This window comes from Canis lupus, chromosome 4 (genome assembly GCF_048164855.1).
Source record: "Canis lupus baileyi chromosome 4, mCanLup2.hap1, whole genome shotgun sequence".
NCBI lineage: Eukaryota > Metazoa > Chordata > Mammalia > Carnivora > Canidae > Canis > Canis lupus.
Genome location: NC_132841.1, coordinates 85,555,339 through 85,581,175, shown reverse-complemented (window position 1 = coordinate 85,581,175; position 25,837 = coordinate 85,555,339). Strand labels below are relative to the sequence as shown.

At 35.9% G+C, this 25,837-nt stretch overlaps 1 protein-coding gene across 8 annotated transcripts in view; it reads right to left on the bottom strand.

Annotated features, from left to right (window-relative positions):
- Positions 1-25,837, bottom strand: part of CDH18 (cadherin 18) — a 943,171-nt gene that overhangs the window by 63,815 nt on the left and 853,519 nt on the right. For all 8 annotated transcript variants that reach the window (XM_072825036.1, XM_072825037.1, XM_072825038.1 and 5 more), the window contains 2 exons: positions 13,569-13,822; positions 356-492 (listed from right to left, as the gene is read on the bottom strand). In XM_072825036.1, coding sequence (XP_072681137.1) covers positions 356-492; positions 13,569-13,822 — 391 coding nt within the window. The remainder of the gene's footprint in view (positions 1-355; positions 493-13,568; positions 13,823-25,837) is intronic.

Genomic DNA, 25,837 nt, shown 5'->3' with positions numbered 1-25,837 from the left:
ATGCTCATATCAGTGTTGTTCATGATAGGCAAGTAGTGGAAACAACCCACGGAGCAGGCCTCACGGTTAGGAGGCAAACCAGATACTTTGACTCAGGGATGGGATGAAGTGTTCAGTGATGTCAATTTTCCACCAGTATGCTGGGATTAAAGGGGGGGGGGGAAGTATGTGATTTATTCCTGCATCTGACAATGAGTAACTGCATCTAATAAGTTCTCTATACTCTGCTAGATGCTAGATGCTGGCACCACAAATAAAAATGGTGAGAGCCCTGCTCCCGAGAGAATTTCCGTATAAATCTTCATGTATAAGTGACACCTTTTTTTTTTTTTTTATGATACATAAAGTAGTTTACCATTTTCTGAAGCAGCAACTGTAATGTTGTACCACGGAGTTTCTTCTCTATCAAGAACCTTTGTAGTCCTAATGGTTCCAGTATTGGCATCAATGTTGAAACATCTGTCATCTTCAGCACTGTAGTCAATGAAGTATCTAGGAAAAAAACAGATAACTCTTCTTTTCGCCTGATAATAGAAGGAGGAAAGTGCAACTAAAACTTGGGCAGGATTAGATCAAATATATTCAAATATTTAAATAATATTTTTAGTTTCTATAGTTGATTTTTAGGATTTGCCTGGCAACTTTATATTTTGTGTCAGATGGACATTAATTATTTTTATCTGTCAACACTTAATATTTATTTTGATTAATAATTCAAATAAAAAACACCTTTCTGAATTCCATAAATAGCACAGTAGGTAGTAGGAGCATTAGGTTTAATAAGGGAAAGACAAAATTTGCCTCTGGGAAGTCTATAGTACATTGGAAGAAAAAAAAACTAAACCTTTAATGAAACTTCTTATTGCTACAGGTACAAATTTTTAGGATAATAGGAGATGTCAGATATTAATTTATCCTGGAGTTTCATTATCGCTGATATTTGAAGATAAATATAAATCAAAACCAAAACATTTCAATTAATTAACATTGTGTCTCCATCACCTAGCCCCATTGTTGAATGAAAAAATGAAAAGACAGCTGAATGACAGGCAGGTTGCATTACAGGCCACACATCATCTTTCCTCTCCAATGCATAAAAAATTTGCAGAGCTTTCTCATATTAGATTTTGCCTCTAGCCTACTTGAGGAAATAGATGAGCACTGGGTGTCTGTAGGTGTCAAATCACTAAATTGTACACCTGAAGCTAATATTACACTGTATGCTAACTGGAGTTTAAATAAAAATTAAAAAAAAAAAGAGAATGAGATGAAAAGTGATCGAAAGTGATCATTATTGAGAGGGATGGTGTCTTGTTCTCTATCTGGGACAAGGTTTCATAAGACTTTGCCTATTCCTTCTTATGTCCTGCCACTGACACAAAAACGAACGTGCTGGGACTAGTCCACTGGTCTCAGAAAGAAGATGAGAGACACAAGGACAAAGTTGTCCCAGTTCAGTGCCCCATCCTAGAGTAGAGCTACCTACTAAGTGAGCAGATGCATGATTGAATGCATGGAGTTAAGCAGAGCTGGAAAACAAAAACCAGCCTCGTTCAGCTGATCCTCAGCTAGCTCAGACACATACGCTATGGTTATAAATTACATTATCCAGCCACAGTTTACTAACATAAATATGAATTAAAATATAGCAAATAATCATCCTATGCCCTGGAAACTTTCTAAAAACTATTTTTCAAACTTTCTAAAAACTATTTAAGGAAGAACCTTTCCCTCTTTCCTAATCTCTAATACTTCTCCTCTTCCTTAATCTCAGCTTAAGTAACGTTTCATCTAGCGCTGCAGAACAAAAATGAATCAATTCGGTACAAGTACTAGGGGAAGAATATCTGAAATACAGGAAACCAAAGTGGAAATATCCAAATTAAAGAAAGACCTCGATTTGTTTTAAAAAGCAATGTATGTTTCAATGTGGCAAGGCAGGAAAGGATGAGGTATGTGGCTGGGGGCAGGACAAGCACATGCCCCACGTAGCACATGCTAAAGAGTCCTTGCCTTTTTAAAAAGAAAAAAAGCAATAGGGGAATTTTTTAACAAAGGAACTGACATATCTATTTCTATTCCGGAAAAATCACAGTGGCTACTTTGAAGACTATTTATTTATTCATTCATTCATTCATTCATTCATTCATTCATTTAAGGGAGAATGAGAGAGACAGAGCAAACATGAGCAGGGGTAGGGGCATGGGAAAGGGAGAGAATCTCAAGTAGATGCCACGTTGAGTGCAGAGCCTGACACAGGGCTCGATCCCGGGACCCTGAGATCATGACCTGAGCTGAAACCGAGTTGGACTCTTAATCAATTGTGCCACCCAGGCAACCTCACAATGGCTACTTTCTTAGATTTCAGACAGTTTAAAGAATTTCAGAAAAGAAATGATGTCACATTGAACATAGGTGGAAAAAAAGGAAGAAAATGGACAGAACTGTATAAAATAATGCTATATATAGGATACAGCCTGTAGAACTCTTTATTGTAGAGGCATTAGTAAGTGAGAGAAATTATAAAGGAAATACAAAATACAACATTTTGGTTTGTTTTTTGCGTGTGTATGTGTGTTTGATCTACCATGTAATTGCTAAGCCCGTTTACTGAGCTGGATAGAGGTAGAAGAAACAAACAAACAATTCCCTTTGGGAGAGAAAGGATTTGAGAGAAATCAATGATTTTGAACACATTATGCCTTAGGAGCCAACTCAATAAGCACGTGAAATTAAAAGTAGAGAACTGCATATGGGTGCAGAGTTCAAGTGCTTTTTCTGGGCAGGAAACATCCACTGGAGAGATATCAGCCCAAATTTAAGGTGGTGGGAATGGCCAGATTTCATCTGGGAGAGAACTGTAGGAGAAAGGTGAAATATTGAGCGACATAGCACCCAACCTTTTGAGCCTAGAGCAGCCTCCCGTCTGTACACGAGCACGTGCTAGCAAAAGGGTGAAGGAGGGAAGGAGGAAAAATGGGAGTGTTAGGGCACAGGGGAGTATTTCAAGTGAACAATTACAGTGGATCCAAAGAGGTTGAGTGAGGTTAGTAAGGGATGATTGGATCTGGGAAGATGGACATCATTAGTTCCCTTGAAAACAATAGTTTCATTAAAATACAAACTGTTCTTTTTTTTTTTTTTAACAGTGGATTCAAGAGTAGATTGAATGTTAATATACCAAGCCCAAGAGACACTTTATAGGATATCTTTACCTAAGAACAAATATCAGAAAAATGGTGCCTGGTATTATCAGAGAAGTGGTTCAACAAATCGTCTGTTTCTTATATTGGGGATAGTAAGCACTGTCTTTGCTGAAGGGAATGATCCTCTTGAAAGAGTGAAATATGTAAAGAGGTAAAACTTCTGAGAAGGTGAGGAGAACTGGGTTCCAGATAACAAATCCAAGAGTTCCCATTGAAAATAATAGAGACACTTCTTCCCTTTTGGCGTGAGGGAAATCTCAGAATTTGGGGAATCATAAAGGATAGGTGATTGTGCTCATGGGAATATTTTGGAATTCATCATGCTTTCTGGAACAGAGTATAAATGTAGTTGAAGTACAATACCATGCCTCTCCTACGTGTAATGTGTTAAAAGAGTAAGTAGGCACGGTGCTAAGGTGTGAAACCTTACAACACCCTGTGGATACACATGCACACGCGTGGAGGAAGATATTAATAGCATCATGCAGATCGAAACTGTAGAGCATCCTAAGAAATCCCATTTAATGAAAATAACACCTTAAAGAACTAGAATATAACCCTCGCAGCTGTGTGATGAAAACAAGAAATAGGCCATTTTGCACAGATTGTTCTAAAAATAACTGCATGCCAACTGAAGAAAGTTCAACATAATGAAGGAATTTAAATGGGAAGAGGTACAGGTATAAAGCGAATCTGATTCAGAGAAAAGACAGGAGATCCAACGCTAGAGAAGAGTGGGACAGACCAATGTCCCTGGGCTTTCCCAAAGCATCGGGTGAACTGATTTTGACTTGAGTTCCTATCACAAAAAGATCCTTCGCATAATATTCCTTTTCTGGAGGCCCTGATGCTGAAGATGAGGGCTAGATTGCTTCAAAGATATGAGAAGTCTTGTCACACAGAAATGCTTACTTCCTTTAAAATGCCATCAGTTGGAAATCTGGTTATTCCATCATCTAAAGTGAGTTGTCATTAACCTGTCTTAGAGATACTTTCCATTCTTTTCGGTACCCTAAGAACCACGACTTCTGTATTGGAAAGTTAGATCTAAAGTCAAAACACATTCAATTCCAAAATTTCCTACATCGACTATCTACGAAGCTCAGATTACACTGTTCTCAACACGGCCCTATGAAATACAGGATGACATGCCCCATCTTAGAAATCTGATCACTGCAAAACCATCAGTCTGGAAAAAAAAAAAAAAAAAAAAAAACTGGGGGGACGCTTGGGCAGCTCAGGGTCTGACTCTTGATTTCAGCTCAAGTCATGATCGCAGTGTCCTGGGATTGAGCCCCGCATCAGGCTCTGGACTCAGTGGGGAGTCTGCTTGTCCAGCTCCCTCTGCCCCACTGTCCCCCACTTGGGTACTCTCTCTTTCTCTCTCTCTCTTGAATGAACAGTCTTTAAAAATATTGGAATTCTTCTATTTCTCAGCTAAATTAAGACTAAGAAATGCACAGTGTTTGTATCAGGGCAATCTGTTCTCTTTTGGGCACGTCATACAGACTTTCTAATGTAAATGTTAGCAGCTGTGCCTAAATACTTTTATAGTAAAAATACTTTTTATTTGAATTAAAAAAAAAAAAAACGATGTTCAAATATTTTTGAAGTGGTAGGTATAATGCTAGGTATGTGTCTTCAGTTTCATGTTATTTACTTCTTACCTTTCTCTGCGACCTAACTCTCTTAGGAAATCTACAAAGTAAGGGCTAGATATTAGGGGATGCTTGGATGCAGAGTCTTGAACGTGGAGTTACAATTGAATTTCAACTCAAGTAGAACTAAATAGTTCTGCTTTACTCTATTCCTGGATTTCTGCCTAGCCATACAAATACAAATTGGAAAACAAAACAAAACAAAAAACCAAACAGGAAATGTAAGAGAAAAGAAACTACTTGAAACTAATTTGGGGTTTTAAATGTAGAATTATCCAGTGCTAATTATTTAAGATTAAGATATAGCATGGATCCCTAAAATTGTTTATCAAACAAATACAAAATAGATGAAAATATTCTCAGTAGGTAATTTTAAAAAATATTTTAATAATAAAATCCATTTGTTTCCTTTTTAAAACCTTCAAAAAGGTCAACGCAGCATCTTAACACTTTATGAACTCATATATAAATACTTAGAATTTTCACAATGCTAATGTTAATTTGACATTTTTAGGGATATCTAACAAGCATAAAGTCAAGTAATCCATTTGTGTGGATGCTGTTAGTTCTAAATTGGGATTAATGATAACATCTGAGAAAATAGAGTTCTGAGAATTTTTTTTTTAATTATTCTCATCTACTGCTATAAAAAATAAACCAGAGCAAACTGAGACAAGAGTATTTGTAAATTGGCAAGATGTTTAAAAATATTATTCCTTGAATTCTATTTTCTCTCTTCATATAAGACTATACAAGGAGGGAACACTCAGACATGAGTTATTCACAAAAACCAAAAGAGATAAAGAAAGCTCACATTCATGGAGCACTCACGGTGTACCATATTTTAAGTATTTTCTATATAATTAGTTAATGAACTAATATTTATAATGTAAACTCAAAACAACTGCACGGGACAAGTACTATTAATAGCCCCTTTTACAAAGGAGGACAGTGAGGTACAGAGAGATGAAGAATTTTATCTTACATTACAGAGCCAGGTAGGTCAAGTGATTAAAATACAATTTAGGTCCATTAAGAAATATTTATAACCTCTCTTTTTTTAAAAAAATGGTAGATAATATTTAAGGCTTTATCTATTCATTCTAAAGTATTTATTTGAAGGAGCACAAGGAAAAAATGAGGGATATTTAAAAGGGGAAATAATAAGACCTGGGAATTGGATATGATTTAGTTAGGGAAACAGACAGAAAAGAAAAGCATTTGCAAACCAACATGATCAATATTCAGAGCTTAAAATAGGAGACAAGAGTAAAATTCTAAGTGAAACAAGACTTCAGGAGTGGTTTTGATCAGTCTGGAAGTATAAGCATTAGAGAGAGGCGCGTTAGACATCATCTAGGAAGGAGAAAATTTAGTAATTCTATGAGAGAGGGAGAGAGATCTCACATCTGGTTGCAGAAATAAGTGGCATTTTTCAGACCACTGTTCCCCTACCGGCTACTAGGCTAGCAAGATAAAAAGGACGGAGAAGCTTCCTGTCGTAGCTTGTACAGAGGACACAGAGAAGTGCTTTCCTTCCCCCGTGCCCTGATGCCCAGTCAACATTCCTGCCCCGACGACCCACAGTGTTACACTTGGGTGACAAGACCTTACTGTGAAATAAAATATACTTAGGTGGGGAATGACGATTGGTTTAATCACATCACCAACTGAGCCAGTGGGAAAATGTAACTACTCTCTGCAGCAGCGATGACTAGAGGTGAAGCTTCCAAGGCTGACTACACCGGCTCTTGAAGATACACAGGAAAGAAAGAACAATGCGTATGGGGCCTCTATAACAAGAACAAAATTCCCAATTTTCAGGTACCTTATTGACAGTTACCTCTTCAGGCCACTGAGAAACATCTGTATTCTTCTTCTCTGTTACAAGATGTAGTTCCTGGCCTTGATTTATTCAGAATGTGAAAGTGAAATGTATGGGAGTCTGTGTCTAAAACAGATCTAGCAGATGTGTGGAGACGGTGTTACGCAGGAAGGGAATTAGCACAGGTTTGGAAACCAAGTAAATGTGATGCTCACGGAGCTAAACCACTGTGACTTCATCACCGACTCACCTTCCCTGAACTTCCTTTCTTAGCAAAACGCAGATATGACCCACATCCTAATTTTATTGCGAGGATGAAGCGGAGTCATTTTTAAACCGTTTTACGTTTGAGTATCAAATGATAGGCCTTCATAGATAAATATCATGTGCTCTTGGAAACCTTGAGTCTATTTAGATGAGAAGGTTGATGAATGCTAAGTGCTGCTTTTTTTGTTTGTTAGTTCTTTCCTGTGTTGTTTTTTTCTGACACAGGGTTGCAAGCACAATGAGATCTGAATAAGGATTCTTCTGGAATGAACAAGGGTCTCCGTACAAACAGCACGAACTACTGTTTGTTTCTAAAAAATCTATCCGAAAATTAAATTATTTATAATTCCTTATTCAGCGCATATGGGTCATTTTTATTTGGAAACTATATGAGAATAAAACTCTTGCTTTCATCCATTATATCATAGGTGTATGACTTTGCTTCATCAGTGAATCAATCAATAAATAAATCAATTATTCAACAAATATAAAGAAGAACTTGTTGATACCTAATGTGAAATTAATTAAGGCATCCTATAGTAGCTTTTACTTTTTTTATATATATATTCATTTTGGTAGACATAGGCCAGTAAGTCATCATATTTTACTTATTCAGAGCAGTATATTTTCATATAGAGATAGTTCCTATGGGTTACTAACATCCTTCATACACATTCCTAGTATTATATTTGAAATTTGTTAGATTTAGGAAACAAACTTTTTTTTTTCTTAAAGAGTGAGTTCTTAGCTTACTTTCCTCTGTCATTGAGAGATACTTAAATACTAAAAAAAGGCAGATTCATTTATACTTCCCACAGTATTTCAATGAACTCATCGTTCCAGATACAATTTTAATATGTAATATAGTGACATTCCATAGTATATCTACTTAATTCCTTGGACCAACCTACAGGTATAAGTAGCCAAAGGGAGGGTCATGTGGGAGGATATGTTGAGGCAGATACAAGGCTACTCTGACATGATTATGACACACCATTATGTCCCTACCACCTCTATCTATATGCGCTCACTGCACCCTGCATGGAATGATCATCCAGGTAACATCCACATTAAGCGCTATTTGGAAAATTATATGATCAATAATCAATAAGGTACTACCCGTGAGGAACTGGTAATCTTCTGGCGAAATCGACAAAAGTGCAATTATTTTGGGTCGGTTCAGATTTGTCCTTAGTCCTTAAGGACCCTCGAACGGACCAGTTCCCTTGGCAAATCTTACCTAATATCACACTGGCACACACACAAGGGCCCATTTAGGAGAGCTTCTTGCAAAGTTGCCACCATAATCTATAATTCTGGGTAATAATTTGTATCCCTATAATTACTCTCTTTTCTGTCTACAACATATGCATCATTTATTTCTAGTGTGTGTATTAATGCATTAAGTAAAGAGATGCGTTACACTGGTGTGATGGAAATTCAATATTCAAATTAGAATTTGTGAATCAACATATATGCAGACAAGTTCTGACCATAGCAAACAGTCAGTCTCGATAATTATTCAAGGATTTTCCTTAACAGAAGCAAGTTTAAGCCAATTCAATGCCCCCAGTTCATCATGGGGCACTCAGTTTCCCTTTGATTATGAGGATATAAACTCCGGATAATTATTTGCCATGTGAAAATGCACTGGAATGCTATTTCACATTTCAATAACAAAATTTTAGTTATCAGAGGCACCTATTATTTTCATTATGCCCTGTCCATGTCACTATAAGAAATGGATTTAAAACGTATGTAGTGGAAATCTATATTTACAGTGATTTACCTAGAGAAACATCAGTTGGCTAAAAGTATAGACCTCTTTCAGTTGCCACATTTTAGATACTTGTAGATACACAATGTGAGGGCAAAGCAAATTTATTTGAGATTTTTGCCTTCTAAACTGCAGCTTTTATAAGTTTTACTGACTATGATCAATAGATGGGATAAAGCTTAATCAATACACCCGCCGTGGGATATTACAGCGACGTGGCCTCATCTTAAATTTAATAAAAAGTCACACACCTGGAGTATAGCTTAGATTCATTAAAAGATTTAAGGTTCCCTTAGCTTATTTTGAGGATGGAAAATACTCCACAATCCATATAGCCAGAAAATAATCTTTCTGAAAAACAAAAAACAAAAACAAAAACAAAACAAACGAAAACACAAGGACCATTTGCCACTTGATTGTATTGTGCTTAATAAAATGGGCAACACATGTAGCACACAGATGTTTTAGAAAGCTTTTAAACTTCCTGAACCAAGATCCTGATCGAAAAAAAGAAAAAAAAAAATCTAAAGAAGTAAAATCTCCATGCAAAAAAAATATGCTTCCCTTTGTTATCCATGCCTGCAAGTGACTAAGATACTCCTGAGTTCTAGAATGCCATGGAACCGGGGCCCCTGGGTGGCTCAGTGGTTGAGCATCTGCCTCTGGCTCAGGGCGTGACCCCGGGGTCCTGGGATCGAGTCTCACATTGGGATCCCCGCAGGGAGCCTGCTTCTCCCTCTGCCTGTGTCTCTGCCTCTCTTTCTGTGTCTCTCATAAATAAATTAAAATCTTAAAAAAAAAAATAGAATGCTCTGGAACCATGTGAAGCATTTATTATTTCTTTGAAAAAGTTACATGAAAACTATGTGGGCCTTTAGTCTCCAGTCAGTAGACTAGCAAAGCCTCCCTAAGCCAGGCCTCATGTATTCATTCCAGGGCTAAAGGAGCTATGTGTGCCCACCCAGGAAATAAGTTCTTCTCCTGGGGTCAGGACTGTGATTTGGGGTGGGTGCCACCACACCCTAGGCTTTTAGGTATACTTGAGCCCCCAAATGGAAAAAAAAAAAATCTACAGGAGTCTTCATGCCTTTCCTGCAGCATGGTAAAGTGGCCAGGCCCTTCCCCAACCTCTCTGACTAGTTGGCTGTGGGGGTCACTCGGTTTCCTCGGTCTAAGATATCTGCATCTTTCCAAGAACCGGCTGCCTCCATCATCTTTTTTCTTTTTTTTTTTTTTTTTGTTTTGCCTCCATCATCTTGAGGTCCCTTTACATTCTCGGATGTTGTGTCCGCTACTTTTTAATAGTCACATGATGTAAGGTCACATTTCTAGAAAGCTCTCTGGCTTCTCGCGTCCAGCATAGGATTGCTTGTCTCTCTGTAGCTACGTAGGAGATTTCCTGAATTCTATTTGTGATGCATCGGAAAGTGAGTACAACCTTTTTAAATCAAGTCTTTTTTTTTTTTTTCCTCTGCTAGTAAATAGCCTGGTTCTGATTTTATTTTAAAAATACAAGGTGATGATTATGTTGCTGCAAATTGCACATCCTTGTTTTGAGTTAAAAGAGACAAAGCTAGACGTGGTATGCTCTCAGAAATCTGAAGAATCTTACTAATAGTTTAGAAAATTGAAACACAAAGACTGAAGTCAGGAAGCTTTGCACAGATGCCTGTAAGACTCAAACTCCCTTTCATTATCAATTCTACAAACTTGGAGTTAATTGCATTTCAGGGCACATTGCAAGGTACATCTTTTCAAAGTACGTTTCCTTAATTAGTACAAACATTTGGTCCCTGAGAAAGGTGGAGGTATAGCCTGCTTTTGTGTTTGTTAATGTTTTCTATTTTTTATTCACTGTTTACACCTAGAGGCCTATGTGAATGACACATTTTTATTAAAATCAAGAATAAATATTATGTAAATTATGCCCCCAAACAGCAGCTATGGAGTCTAATTATTTTAAGGCAGCTTTGGAAGGATTCATTTTAGTTTTCTAACCAAAACAAAACAAAAAGGATAATGTATGATGTGTATGCTGATGGATTTGTACGTCTCAATATTAGCATTTGGAGACAATATGTCAATCATCTTCGCATCAGAAACTGGGAGAATGTATGTCACAGAGCAGGTGTTCAATTAAAAGCTTCTAATAGGGCAGCCCGGGTGGCTCAGCGGTTGAGTGTCAGCCTTCGTCCCAGGGAATGATCCTGGAAACCCAGGATCGAGTCCCACGTTGTCGGGCTCCCTGCGTGGAGCCTGCTTCTCCCTCTGCCTGGCTCTCTGCCTCTCTCTCTCTCTATGCCTCTCATGAATAAATAAATAAATAAAATCTTAAAAAAAATAAAATAAAAGCTTCTAATAATATGGAGCCATTATTGAGGCAATTGATAATATCATGGGGGAATTAATTATATATAAATAATTCATTTCATTAAATGCACTGTGTATGTTGTAACATCCACATGGCTACACACGTATGTAAAACACACATACTGGTATGTGATCCCCAAAAATATATTTTCGGAATTTCTTTCCATGAGTATAACTACTCCTCCAGTCCAATGGACAATCCAGTATGGTCTACTTCACATTTTCAGCATTACTGATATTTTAGACCAGCTCCTTCTCTGTTGTGGGGACTCTTGTGAATTGTAGGATGCTCTAGCACCATCCCAGACCTCTACCCACCAGTGACAGTATTCCCCCCTCAGTTGTGACAACCAAACACGTCTTGAGTTATTGCCAAGATGGTATGTGTAGGGGGTTGTTCTTGGGCAAGAACCCTGTTCACTGTGGAATGAGCGTTATTTTGTGCATGTCAGGGTACATTGAACAACACTGACTCCATTTTTTCATCCCTTTAGTCTAGTTTTTTGGAACATACATTCTAACCCTCTTCAGAAATTTGTTATTTCATAAAAATAAATTATAGAATACATCATTAACATCAAATTTCAGTTTTTAAAAGAAATCTTACCAATGTTTATCAAATAGCTTCCCATCAAACTAAGAACATGAAATATTTTTCTCAAAGTGTGTTGTCTCCTTTTGGTAAAGGATTGCCACACTTACAAATATCTTCTACACTGCTAGAGTTTTTAACGTTGTTAGAAGAATTTTACTTATCATTACGTGTCAAAAAAAATTGCTGAAATACAACATTCCATGGAATAATGAAGCATAATGCACTTCTCCCTCATTTGACAACTAAGCTTACTGTCTTATGTTTCCATTCCTTAATCAGAGATCAATTTCTATACTTGGGTTTATGCATATTATTTTGTATAGTTTGCCTATCCTGCAGCTTCAGGCAATGCCTAACCCTTGCTATCAGTGTGACAGAGGGGTTATCAATGGACAAGGTTGTTGTACTCGAAGATGGAATAGGATTGCTGAGTATATACGGTAGTGCACAGAAGATGCATGAGTGCTGTGGCATTTCTTTCTTGACCGAAATAATAATCCTTATATGAAAGAAAATTGAACCCCTTTACAAACATTACATCGAGGGATCCCTGGGTGGCGCAGCGGTTTGGCGCCTGCCTTTGGCCCAGGGCGTGATCCTGGAGACCCGGGATCGAATCCCATATCAGGCTCCCGATGCATGGAGCCTGCTTCTCCCTCTGCCTGTGTCTCTGCCTCTCTCTCTCTCTCTCTCTGACTATCATAAGTAAATAAATAAAAATTAAAAAAAAAACAAACATTACATCGATATCAAGGAGAATATTTGCCATGATAGTTCCTGTTGAAAAAGATAATAAATGAAGCATCTGAGACTACGGACTTGACAGGAGAAAAGCAGACACATTTGCTATAGATTTCAAACTATCTAAGACCTTAGGATTATGCAAGGGTATAAATACAAGGTAACTAAAGAGTCTTGTAAATCAAGACACCAGATTTCCTGCCCTGGTCTTCCCACCTTCAGGGAGTAAGTATTTCTCTAAATAGCATTTAATGGTGTCTTGGACAGATTAGAGTTTACTAGTGACTACTAGGTGCAAGCAACTCTGTTTAGCATTTCATGAACATTGTTTTATGCAGTCTCACAATAACTCTGAGAGATAGATGTTAATCTTCTTTACAGATAAGGGTAGATGATCGCCTAAATGCACAAAACTATTGTGACAGAACCAGGAGACACAGATGGGTATAACTCCCAAGTCCTTATTTCGTACTTTAGCTATGCTTCCTATCACTAAGGACTAAAAATTCTCGAGTTTATAGTTAAATATTTCTATGTAACTTTGCCATTCACTTATGCTCACGTGTTTTAAGTGAAATGAAAAATGTAACCAGTGTGGTCAACAATATACAATTGACCCTTGGAAAAGCCAAGATTTAGAGGTGTTGACCTCCTCCACCTGCACACAGTTGAAAATCCACGTGTAACTTTTGACTTCCCCAAAACTTAAATGCTAAGCCTTACCAATAACATAAATGGTTGATTAACACATAGTTCATATATGTATTAGATACTGTATTCTTACAATAAAGTAAGCTAAGGAAAAGAAACTGATCTGAAGAAAATCATACAGAAAATGCATTTGCAATAGGATTATCAGGAAAAAATCATCTATAAGTGGACCTGTGCAGTTCAAGACCACGTTGTTCAAGAGTCAACCACATTCAAGGAGATAGCTACATTTATTCTAAATTTGACAGAAACCCACCCACTACATTACTGAAAAAAATTAATTAATATTATAATTTAATTACCTTAGTAGAAAATTACATAGAAATAAAATATTTCACATTTTATTTTATTCATTTTAAAGTATTATGGGAGGCAGTAAAAAATCTTTGTACGTCTACAAGATTAGAGTATTTCATACCTTACTAAGCTATTAGCACTGTCAGGATCTTGTGCCAAAACTGTGCCAACAACAGTCCCGATCTTGGCATTTTCATAGACTTCCATGACATAGGAAGGCATGGAAAAGAGCGGTGGTTCATCCACATCTCCAACAATGATCTTCAGCATGGTGGCATCTTTAAAAGGACCCAAGTGAGAAAAGCGAAAATCAAGATGTGTGTTTGCTCCTTCTATGGTGAGAGTATATGACTTCTTTTTTTCATAGTTCAGTGGCTGTGTGGAAAAAAAAAGGGGGGGGGGATATGTAAGATTTCCAATAGTATGACCAGCCATTACATTTCAAACAAGCACTTTTTCTGCATTTTTTTTATAACATCCATGGATAGATTTCAGTCAATCTATTATCATTTATCAACAAGCTATGCAATTTGTCTTCACAATAACATCTAAAGCAAAAATCATGAGAAGTCAAGTCTGAATCAACTGTAATTTTTCACAGCTATAAATATGACAATAACTAGAAACAAAAACATATTTCCCATAGGCGAAAAAATAATGCCTTTTGGAGACTCTCTTCTTAGTTTCTAGTAACCTCCATCTTCTCTTTAGTCTGCATTAGCAATCTTAAAAAATATTTACTAATAATTTTTAATTAAAAAAACATATTTTTGTTTTGCATTTAAATAGCTTATGTGCTATCATTGAATTTTTAATTGTTCATCATCTTAGTTTTATTTTGCTTATTTTAAACTTGATATTTTATTTTACAATCTAATAAACTTTTCAATTCAACATTATTTTCTTAGATCTTAGCAAAATATTTTATATAGACTTTTGAATCTTATGCTTACTGTTTTAATTGTATTTATTTTCTGTTTTGCTGATAATACCATTTCATATATTTGTTTTGTTTTCATATTCTTTAATATATTATGATGTTTTGATCAATTTTGTTCTTTAAATTATAATCTATTTTTTGTTTATGCCATTTTTTTATCTTTGAGTCCATATCAATAGTTTCTCATAATCCTTCTAGGTGTTTTCTTTTCTCTCTCTTTTTTTTTTTTTTTTTTTTGTCTCATTCTTTTAAAATCACCCAGGAAATATATAATTTTCTTCTATTGATAATATAAGTAGGAGTCATGAATTCAACTTAGAATAATGAATAACATCACTTCAGTGTTTGTCAAAAGGGATAAAAATAAAAAATATATATATTTTTTATTTATTTATGAGAGAGAGAGAGAGAGAGAGAGAGAAAGAAAGAGAAAGAGCACACAAGCAGGAGAGGGGCAGAGGGAGAGGGAGAAGCAGACTCCCCGCTGGGCAGGGAGCCCCACATGGGGCTTGATCTCAGGACCCTGGGACCATGACCCAAGCTGACCCATGATGCAACACTTTACTGACAGTCTAAATATTTTATATTCTATATTAGACCAGGTGCTCCAACATGGCCTAATATAGAAAATAAAGTAGTAAATAGAATAATATCACTGTATATTTAATGTCATAAAACATACTAGATACTATGAAAATAATGATATAATAAGGATATAAAATCAGAAATAGGGGTGCCTGTAAGCAGCTAGGTGTTGTTTGTAAGAGGAAGTACTTTTTCATATGACTGAATGTGAAGTGTTAGACATGATGCATAGAGTAGACTCCCTGACCTAAAATGAGCTCCAATTTAGGATTAACAATGTCAGAGATTTCATAGTGATGTTGATGCAAAGGAGCCAGATGTCAGCCTTTTTAGTGCCTGGTGAAGTATCCGTTGATACTTTCCTGATTAATATTTACATGAAGAAACCGAGTATTTTTTCGTACCTATTTCTGCCACTGACTTTACCCTAGCACGCTTCAGTCTTAAAGCATTCATTCTTGGCAGCATCAGAGAATGATTATTTCCCATGGAGAAACTCAGATAATTTTCTTTACTCTAAGAGCCAAGGAGAAGCTGATTAGAAAGAGTGTCCTTAATGGGATTTTATAAACAGAACGATCAATCCTCCTGATGATTATTCCCCTTATCTCTCCTGAATTGCCTTGGAAAATTGGCCTTCCCAGAGACTGAAGATTGCATAGAAGGAAAAACAACCATTTAATTTCCAAATGAGATATTAAGAACCTAGATCCTCTCATCCATCTCAGGGACATGCATGAGACTGGGCCATTGCAATATTTTACAAGTTTTTATAAGGAAAAGTAAAAATGTAAAAAAATCTTAAAGACTCAAATTCTTCAAAGTAGACCACATATATCATATATACACATTTATATATGATAATTGACTATATGTTTTAAGCATATATTTTAAAGAAGAATTGATTGGTTCTGCAGCTTATGACCACCAATCAGGAGTCATTTCCTTCTGAGGGAACTTAAACTAGAAATAAATTGCCCTTTCATTTTCCTTGATTTCTCTCTCCTTAACATTAGTGAATGAGAATCCGTCTTTAACTAATTCAGTGAATCTCATCCAAATTTAAATAGCCTATTCTAGAAACAGTACCCACTTGCTGCCTATTAGGAATGGGGTGGATGAATAAGATCCTTGCTAGGTGCAGAGGAACACGAGCTATCAGAATCCAGGTATTTTGTTCATGGAAAACAACATATGTTTAGATCAACGTAATTTTTTTAGAGTCAACCTCCTGCATCTGGTAAACTTTATAATGATTGAGGGTCTTCTCTTTGGACTTGAGTTTTTGAGACCTTAAAAATGAAACAAAACACCAAACAAAACAAAACAAAACAAAACACAGGTTTTTTTTTTTTTTTTTTTTTTTTTTACTAGTAATGTTTAACATCTTTTCTTCATCATCACACTGGATTTTAAAAGTCATCTCCATGCATTCATTGTTGTAGGCTTTTACCTCTTTGTGACTCTCAATGAAATACGTAGGGGTAATTTTGGCCACCTCCACACCATCAAATATTATTACCAAGCTGTGCATTCAATATGACAGGAATCTCTTGGTTTGTCTTAGCAGGTCCCTTGGCAACTTAGATGTCATTTATCTTAACACTAGCCTACTTACTGCTAAGGTACAGGCTGTTTATGTGGGCACATGATTTCATGCTTATGATTACCTACTATATATTTAACTATCCCAAGGCAGGGATAATCATTTTGTAGGACTTGTTTACTACAAGATGGATGGCAGATGGATGGACAGGGATCCGGCTAGAGCCACTAAGGAATGAGAAGATTACTTAAGGTGGAGACAGTGATTTAGAAGCCAATAAATTAATGGAAATGAAAATATTTTAACAACTTAATTTATGTAGAAAATCTGTGGTGCTAAATTGCAAATATAGAAAAACTGGGAAGAAATACCATTTTTTTCTTGAATGGTAGGATTATGGATAGCATATAAAGTATTATAACTCTTTATTTTGCATTAAAACTACAATAGTATATAGATATTGGATTAAGATTAGGATTATCATTTTTGCTACTTCTCCAATTTTGGCAAAGGTGTCCAAATACTCATCACCACGTATTTTATTTTTTTTCCTTTTTTTAAAATTTATTTTTATTATTTTTTTTATAATAATTTTTTTTTTATTGATGTTCAATTTGCCTACATACAGAATAACACCCAGGGTGCATCCCATCAAGTGCCCCCCTCAGTGCCCGTCACCCATTCACCCCCACCCCCTGCCCTCCTCCCCTTCCACCACCCCTAGTTCATTTCCCAGAGTTAGGAGTCTTCATGTTCTGTCTCCCTTTCTGATATTTCCCACACGTTTCTTCCCCCTTCCCTTATATTCCCTTTCACTATTATTTATATTCCCCAAATGAATGAGAAAATATAATGTTTGTCCTTCTCCGACTGACTTACTTCACTCAGCATAATACCCTCCAGTTCCATCCACTTTGAAGCAAATGGAGGGTATTTGTCATTTCTAATGGCTGAGTAACCACGTATTTTAAACTGATCCTCCAGTAATTTCCTAGTAATCATTTAGTTCTAGTAATTTATTTAGAACTCTGCTTATGGTTGTACTTTCTATAGTTACCATATTTTTTAACCTAAAAATAGCATATCAAATACAGTATATCAGGAATGGTGAAATCTATTCATCTAAAGCTTGTTTTTGGTGAGATAGTGGAGGGAAAATGATTAAAGAAAAAGCTTGAGGGGCGCCTGGGTGGCTCAGTCTAGGTATCTGCCTTCAGCTTAGGTCGTGATCTCAGGGTCCTGAGATGGAGGCCTGAATTGTGCTCCCTGCTCAGTGGGGAGTCTGCTTTTCCCTCTCCTTCTGCCCCTCACCCCCACTTATGCTCTATCAAATAAATAAATAAGTCTTAAAAAAAAGAAAGGAATAAAATTTCCTAAGCCATTGAATTACCACTGAAAGCAAAAACATGAAATGTCTGGTTGATAGATTTTTTTTGTGTTTTTTAAAAAACATAGTTATTTATTTGAGAGAGAGAGAGAGCATGAGAGGGAGGGGGAGAAGAGGGTCCCCTGAGCCCCATATGGAGCTTGATCCCAGGACCCCAGGATCATGACCTAAGTAAAAGGCAGATGCTTAAATGACTAAGCCACCTAGGCACAAAATGTACATTTTTCCTGCCTTAAAACAAAACAAAAATGGATACAAAATAACTCCACACACATGAGGCAATTCTTAGGAACTTGATAGAGGGTATTGTTGATGAGAATAAGAATCTTTTTCCAGTTCTATATTAAAATACCAACCGTTTGTGCTTTTAGGTCTTTCTTACTCTATTCTGACACCATTCACACTAAACAGTGATCAAAACACTCAAGCTAAATAAAAATATTGAGGAGAGTTCTTCCTTTTAGAGCTATCTGAAGAGGCTTTGGAAGGGAAGTCTTTGATAATTTGGTCTGCTCACCCATTATCTACTCCATAAATTTTGCCTCAGCAAGATATATTGTGTAGGGCATAGAATTTATAATTTAAATATAGTTTATTTCATTTAACAAAACTGCAGAACTACTTCAACTTTCTAGTTTTGGAAAAATGTAAGTATGGATTATCAGTTTAGTGTTTAATAGGTAAGCAGGAGACAAAGGTATTCTACTGGAGATTACTAATATAATATTAATGTTTGGGAAGAAATATTTCAGGAACACCATCAACTTTTTTCTTGCATTTTCACATATTTTGCCTTGGGTTTAATTCTCTAGACAAGTTCAGTTGTGGTTCAAGCTCTGTGAGTCACAAACACAAACTTCCATATCAGCTCACATTTATCAAATGCTATGATTAGTATTACCAAATTTAGTAAACTGAAATTATTTTCGATAGAGAATGTGTCGGTTATCGCATGGGACATACTTAGTTAAGAAATTACAATTTGATTGAAATTGGAATTTAATTAGGTGTCCTGAGTTTTATCTAGCAATGTTAACTATGATACAGTCATGACAATCAGAGTCACTAATTAAATATAACAGAAACACATAATGACTGCAAATACAACATGGATATGTATTGACAAATCTCAACTACAAAAAAGAAATTGCTGGCATCAACAATGTATGGCATACACAGAAGATAATTAAATATGGTTCAGTGTAAGATATTTATTTCTCTAACCTTAAGCCATCCAAACATTCCTGGGATCATCCTACTTGTGGTGTGCTCTGTTTTACTGGAATGGTGCTTAGAATGACTCTGTAGATATTCAGAAATAATGTTGCTTAATATTTTTCTATTGGTTTATCAGGTTTTTGTGTTCACGTGTTCAGTGACTGAGGACTCCCACGACAAATTACCACAAACGAGGTGGCTTGACCCAACAGTAATTTATTCTCTCCCAATTCTGCAGACAGAGTCTGAAATTTGCCCGGGCTGACCTGTCTTAGGGCTTTAGGGAATATAATCTGTTCCTCATCCGTCCCAAAGTCTGTGACTTCCTCAGTATTCCCAGGGAAGAAAATACCCCAGCATGGTTGGGAATTCAATTTACATTCTAATTCAGCCACTTGTAGGATGAGACCCCAGGTTGGGTGTTCAGAAATTTCCACTCTGCAGCTATGGGCCATAAAGGTAAGGAAAAGACATGGATTTCAGGTCATTGGTGCCACAGCTCTATTGGTTAGATGATGTATTCCCCAATATAATATTCCCTCATGTTAATGTTCAGAATTGTTTGCCTTGATCTCCACACTTGAAGGACAATGTAGTTAAATAAAAAGCCCTTGTCTCCCATTTATTTTACTTAGTATCTGCTACATACTGCTCCATGCAGACCTAAAAGTAATTTCCCACACAAAGTTATCCCTGACCCTCTTTCATCTTTGAAAAATTGGCCCTCTTATCTGTGAGCTCATAACAATTTAAGTAAACCTATACTATTAGCATTTGACATCTTGTATTATAATAATGTTTCACATCTACTCCGTTTTCTCTAAGAGAAAGAATATTATCTCATTCATCTTCATATTTCAGGTATCTGGCCTAATTCCTAGTACATGGTGGGTGATTAATAGCTCTTCCTCAACCTCAAATATAGTGATATTTAGAGAACAGAAAAGTGCTATTACATGGTTTACATTCAAAGGATGAAAAATTCTGAATTATTTCCAAAATATGAGTAGCTGACACTTAAGTGCAACCTAAACAATTAACATATATTAACTCATTTAATCATCACAACGCTTCCACGAGTTATTAATTTTTTTCCTATTTACAAGTGAGAAAATCAAGGCGCAGAAAAGTTAAACTTGCCCAGGAACAACAATCGATAAGTGGCATACGTGGATTTGATCTCGGGCAGTGGGACTCTATAGGCCCTGGAGCGCCATGCTATATGCGGCCTGAAATCTTTAGCACTTAAATAGTCTAATAGAGCGTTCCAGTTTGGTGGCTGAAGATGAACAGATATTTAGTGGCATATAATGTCCTCGTATCTTTTTAAGTATTTGTTATAACACTGAAAATGAATCGATAACTTCATTAATTATAATTTCATTAATTCTGGCTACCAGAACTCTGAGTGCCTCCATCATTTGCCTTAATTCAAAAACTCACAGAGCTGAGAAACTTAAATGCTTTTCATACAAAATCCTCTATTTCTTCTGTGCCTCTAGAAGGGCTTATTCTGGTATAATTTTAACTTCTCCAGCCACTGGGGCTTCTCTTACTTTTCTTTAATTACTGCTCACTATCCTAATGCAGTTCACTGTCAATGAGTTGACTCCAATTTTCATTTTAAATTTTAGTTTCTTAATTTCATACTATTATTCCTAGTAATTACTTTTACATATCATTGCTCTCTCTAACTTATAAAATACTTTTTCCTCTTTAATATTAACATATTCCACATTACTGGAGATAGTTCTCATTCCCATCAATCATTTTCCTGCCAGCTCTACATATTTGGGACTTTTTAATTGTTTCTCATTAATCACGTCTACTTTTCATTAAATCACACTGGTATATTCTTCCTCAGGACTTACACAACCATAAGTAGAAAGATACTGAAAACAGCATTCAGCCAAGTTGCTCTGAATCAATTCTTGGAGTTCAAGAAGCTTGTAAAATTATCTTTTTCTTTTTTTTTCTTTCTTTTTTTTTCTTTCTTTCTTTCTTTCTTTCTTTCTTTCTTTCTTTCTTTCTTCTTTCTTTCTTTCTTTCTTTCTTTCTTTCTTTCTTTCTTTCTTTCTTTTTCTTTCTTTCTTCTTTCTTTCTTTTTTCTTTCTTTCTTCTCTTTCTTTCTTTCCTTCTTTCTTTCTTTTTTTTTTTTCTTTTTTTCTCTTTATAGTAACAAGAGACTCCTTATGATCTCACCTTGGTCAAATTGTTAAATTGCCCTTTCATTTTTCATGCAGAATGGGAGGATAATAATGGAATCAATTTCTGTAGTTTCATAACTGCAAATGTCATTTCAGTAATGCCAAAAAGTGGCCAAATCTTGGAATAGTAACTGATATTATTATTAATTTTTAATTTCCAAAAAAAGTTTTTTAAATGACAATATTTTGGCAAAACATAAGAAAAATGGTATGGATTTGAATAATGTTTCTTCAGTTAGTTTTTCTTATTATGCCATGTCTTGTGGTTCTTGTCAGAGATCTTTCTTGGATGGTAGACATTCTGTGGAGCATAGAACCCATGTACAAGCTTTCTTGTCATAAATTTCTCTGTGTGGAAGAGTGTAATGCTCATTCAATATTTATAATTCGAAGGATTTCGATACAAACAAATACTACATGTTTGCTTACTGTCATTTGAAGACTGCAAGAATAAATGGGACATTTTTATTTCAAATAACAAATACACATATACTCTGTAATATATACAAAGTATATTTATATATTATACTATATTATAAAGTATGTTTATATATCATACTATATATAAAATATGTATATATTTTATACAAACATATACGTAGGTGTATTTCCAAATGCCCACACATATGAAAACTTGCCAATGGTCTATGGATATGAATAGCTTAACTATCAAGATGTTTCAATAGATTATCAATTTCCAACTAATGTACTAAATTATATTATAGAAATATATGTCTAAAAAACAGTTAACATCCAAAGTAGTTTCAGCTGATATCTATCATTTCATGGCCATACCTCTGTACAAATAGTAAGAGCAAAGTTGCCTCAAAGCAGTCCTCTGACAAAAGTCATTTCAAATATAGTGATAGATTTCATTGAATTTAAATGTGGACTCCTCTCTTAGCTCCTGGTTGAAGCGGAACTATTTCCCAGAATAAAAATAGTGGCTTGAATGAATTTTTTTAAAGATGTATTTATTTATTCATGACATACAGAGAGAGAAGAGGCAGAGACACAGGCAGAGGGAGAAGCAGGCTCCATGCAGGGAGCCCAATGTGGGACTCGATCACGCCCTGAGCTGAAGGCAGATGCTCAACTGCTGAGCCACTGAGGTGTCTCTGAATTTTTGGATAATAAAAATTCCTAGCGAATGGTCAGGTTTTTTTATATTTATTTTATTTTTTTATTTTTTATTTATTATGATTATTTTTAATGGTCAGGTTTTATAAATATTTTAGTAGAATTAGAAAACTATTTCTTCTTCTTTTTTAAAGATGTATATATATATATAAATATATATATATATATATATATATTTTTTTTTTGAGAGAGATCAAGCAATGGGGAGGAGGGACAGAGGGAGAGAAAGTCTTAAGCAGACTCCACGCTGGGTGTGGAGCCCCAATGTGAGGCTCACTCCCAAGACCTCAAAATCATGATATGAGCAGAAACCAATAGTCCAGTCCGATACTTAACTGACGTCACCACCCAGGTGCTCCAGAAACCTGTTTCTTCTTGAAAACAAAGTGTCCATGCATTTGTTTCTATGGCATTTGCAATAGGTTGGGATGTCTTATTCATTGTGCTTTGTGGCTCAGAGCTCCAAAACTTTAAAAATCCAATGGCAAGGAACAATCTGATTCTTACTTTATCAGTCAATGAAAGGCAAAGATATAATCAAGACAAAAATCAATAAATATAATCCACTAAACAACCAAAAATGTGGTTATTTGGAATAGACCTAGTATGGTTATAATTAAACATATTTCTTTTTTTTTTCTCATAGGATTAATTTAAACTTTAAAAGAATACTTCTATGAGTTTTTATGTTTATGTTATGGTCTATTTCAAATCATTGCTAAATAAAACTATGGTGATCTTTTTACACACTGAATAATATGAAGATTAAAAAAGCATGAGGCTTTTAATTGCAAAATTATTTAGCTAGATAGAGATATACTTATTGCATAGGTAGATGTATATCCATGGGAATTATCAGTGCATTCACAGTGAATTAATTAGAATGAGGCCTTCCTACTTTATCAGATCTAGTAGATTTAAGAGGGATGTAGAATTACTATATTTTCTATAGTGAGAAGTTAGTGAATTGCTTACTCCAATATGCAAAATAGAAAAGATAATCCAAAGAAGGATATTTGTGACTGAAACACACCTAGAAACATGAAACTACCACAGTTTGGCTATCGTGGCCATTGCTGCTATAAACATCAGGGTGCAGGTGTCCCGGTGTTTCACTGCATCTGTATCTTTGGGGTAAATCCCCAGCAGTGCAATTGCTGGGTCGTAGGGCAGGTCTATTTTTAACTGTTTGAGGAACCTCCACACAGTTTTCCAGAGTGGCTGCACCAGTTCACATTCCCACCAACAGTGTAAGAGGGTTCCCTTTTCTCCACATCCTCTCCAACATTTGTGGTTTCCTGCCTTGTTAATTTGCCCCATTCTCGCTGGTGTGAGGTGGTATCTCATTGTGGTTTTGATTTGTATTTCCCTGATGGCAAGTGATGCAGAGCATTTTCTCATGTGCATGTTGGCCATGTCTATGTCTTCCTCTGTGAGATTTCTCTTCATGTCTTTTGCCCATTTCATGATTGGATTGTTTGTTTCTTTGGTGTTGAGTTTAATAAGTTCTTTATAGATCTTGGAAACTAGCCCTTTATCTGATATGTCATTTGCAAATATCTTCTCCCATTCTGTAGGTTGTCTTTGAGTTTTGTTGACTGTATCCTTTGCTGTGCAAAAGCTTCTTATCTTGATGAAGTCCCAATAGTTCATTTTTGCTTTTGTTTCTTTTGCCTTCGTGGATGTATCTTACAAGAAGTTACTATGGCCGAGTTCAAAAAGGGTGTTGCCTGTGTTCTTCTCTAGGATTTTGATGGAATCTTGTCTCACATTTAGATCTTTCATCCACTTTGAGTTTATCTTTGTGTATGGTGAAAGAGAGTGGTCTAGTTTCATTCTTCTGCATGTGGATGTCCAATTTTCCCAGCACCATTTATTGAAGAGACTGTCTTTCTTCCAATGGATAGTCTTTCCTCCTTTATCGAATATTAGTTGCCCATAAAGTTCAGGGTCCACTTCTGGATTCTCTATTCTGTTCCACTGATCTATGTGTCTGTTTTTGTGCCAGTACCACACTGTCTTGATGACCACAGCTTTGTAGTACAACCTGAAATCTGGCATTGTGAGGCCCCCAGCTATGGTTTTCTTTTTTAAAATTCCCCTGGCTATTCGGGGTCTTTTCTGATTCCACACAAATCTTAAAATAATTTGTTCTAACTCTCTGAAGAAAGTCCATGGTATTTTGATAGGGATTGCATTAAACGTGTATATTGCCCTGGGTAACATTGACATTTTCACAATATTAATTCTGCCAATCCATGAGCATGGAATATTTTTCCATCTCTTTGTGTCTTCCTCAATTTCTTTCAGAAGTGTTCTATAGTTTTGAGGGTATAGATCCTTTACATCTTTGGTTAGGTTTATTCCTAGGTATCTTATGCTTTTGGGTGCAATTGTAAACGGGATTGACTCCTTAATTTCTCTTTCTTCAGTCTCATTGTTAGTGTATAGAAATGCCACTGATTTCTGGGCATTGATTTTGTATCCTGCCACGCTACCGAATTGCTGTATGAGTTCTAGCAATCTTGGGGTGGAGACTTTTGGGTTTTCTATGTAGAGTATCATGTCATCGGCGAAGAGGGAGAGTTTGACTTCTTCTTTGCCAATTTGAATGCCTTTAATGTCTTTTTGTTGTCTGATTGCTGAGGCTAGGACTTCCAGTACTATGTTGAACAGCAGTGGTGAGAGTGGACATCCCTGTGGAAGGAGCCTCGGTGTCCAACGAAAGATGAATGGATAAAGAAGATGTGGTTTATGTATACAATGGAATATTACTCAGCTATTAGAAATGACAAATACCCACCATTTGCTTCAACGTGGATGGAACTGGAGGGTATTATGCTGAGTGAAGTCAGTCAGTCGGAGAAGGACAAACATTATATGTTCTCATTCATTTGGGGAATATAAATAATAGTGAAAGGGAATATAAGGGAAGGGAGAAGAAATGTGTGGGAAATATCAGAAAGGGAGACAGAACGTAAAGACTGCTAACTCTGGGAAACGAACTAGGGGTGTAGAAGGGGAGAAGGGCGGGGGGTGGGAGTGAATAGGTGACGGGCACTGGGGGTTATTCTGTATGTTAGTAAATTGAACACCAATAAAAAATAAATTAAAAAAAAAAGAAACATGAAACTACAAAGATAATATTCAACTTGAACTTTGAAAAAAATAATTTTAGAGAAGAAGGAAAGAGAAGATTACCAAACACATGAATGATAACATGCATTATGTGGCAAAATTCATATACACAGAATATTTTTGTATGCCTATCAGTGAATTAGATAACATTAAGAAAAAGGAGGGCACAATAATAACTACATGGAGTGGTCTGAAAAGTATAATTAAAATTTGGTGCAAATAGAGGAAA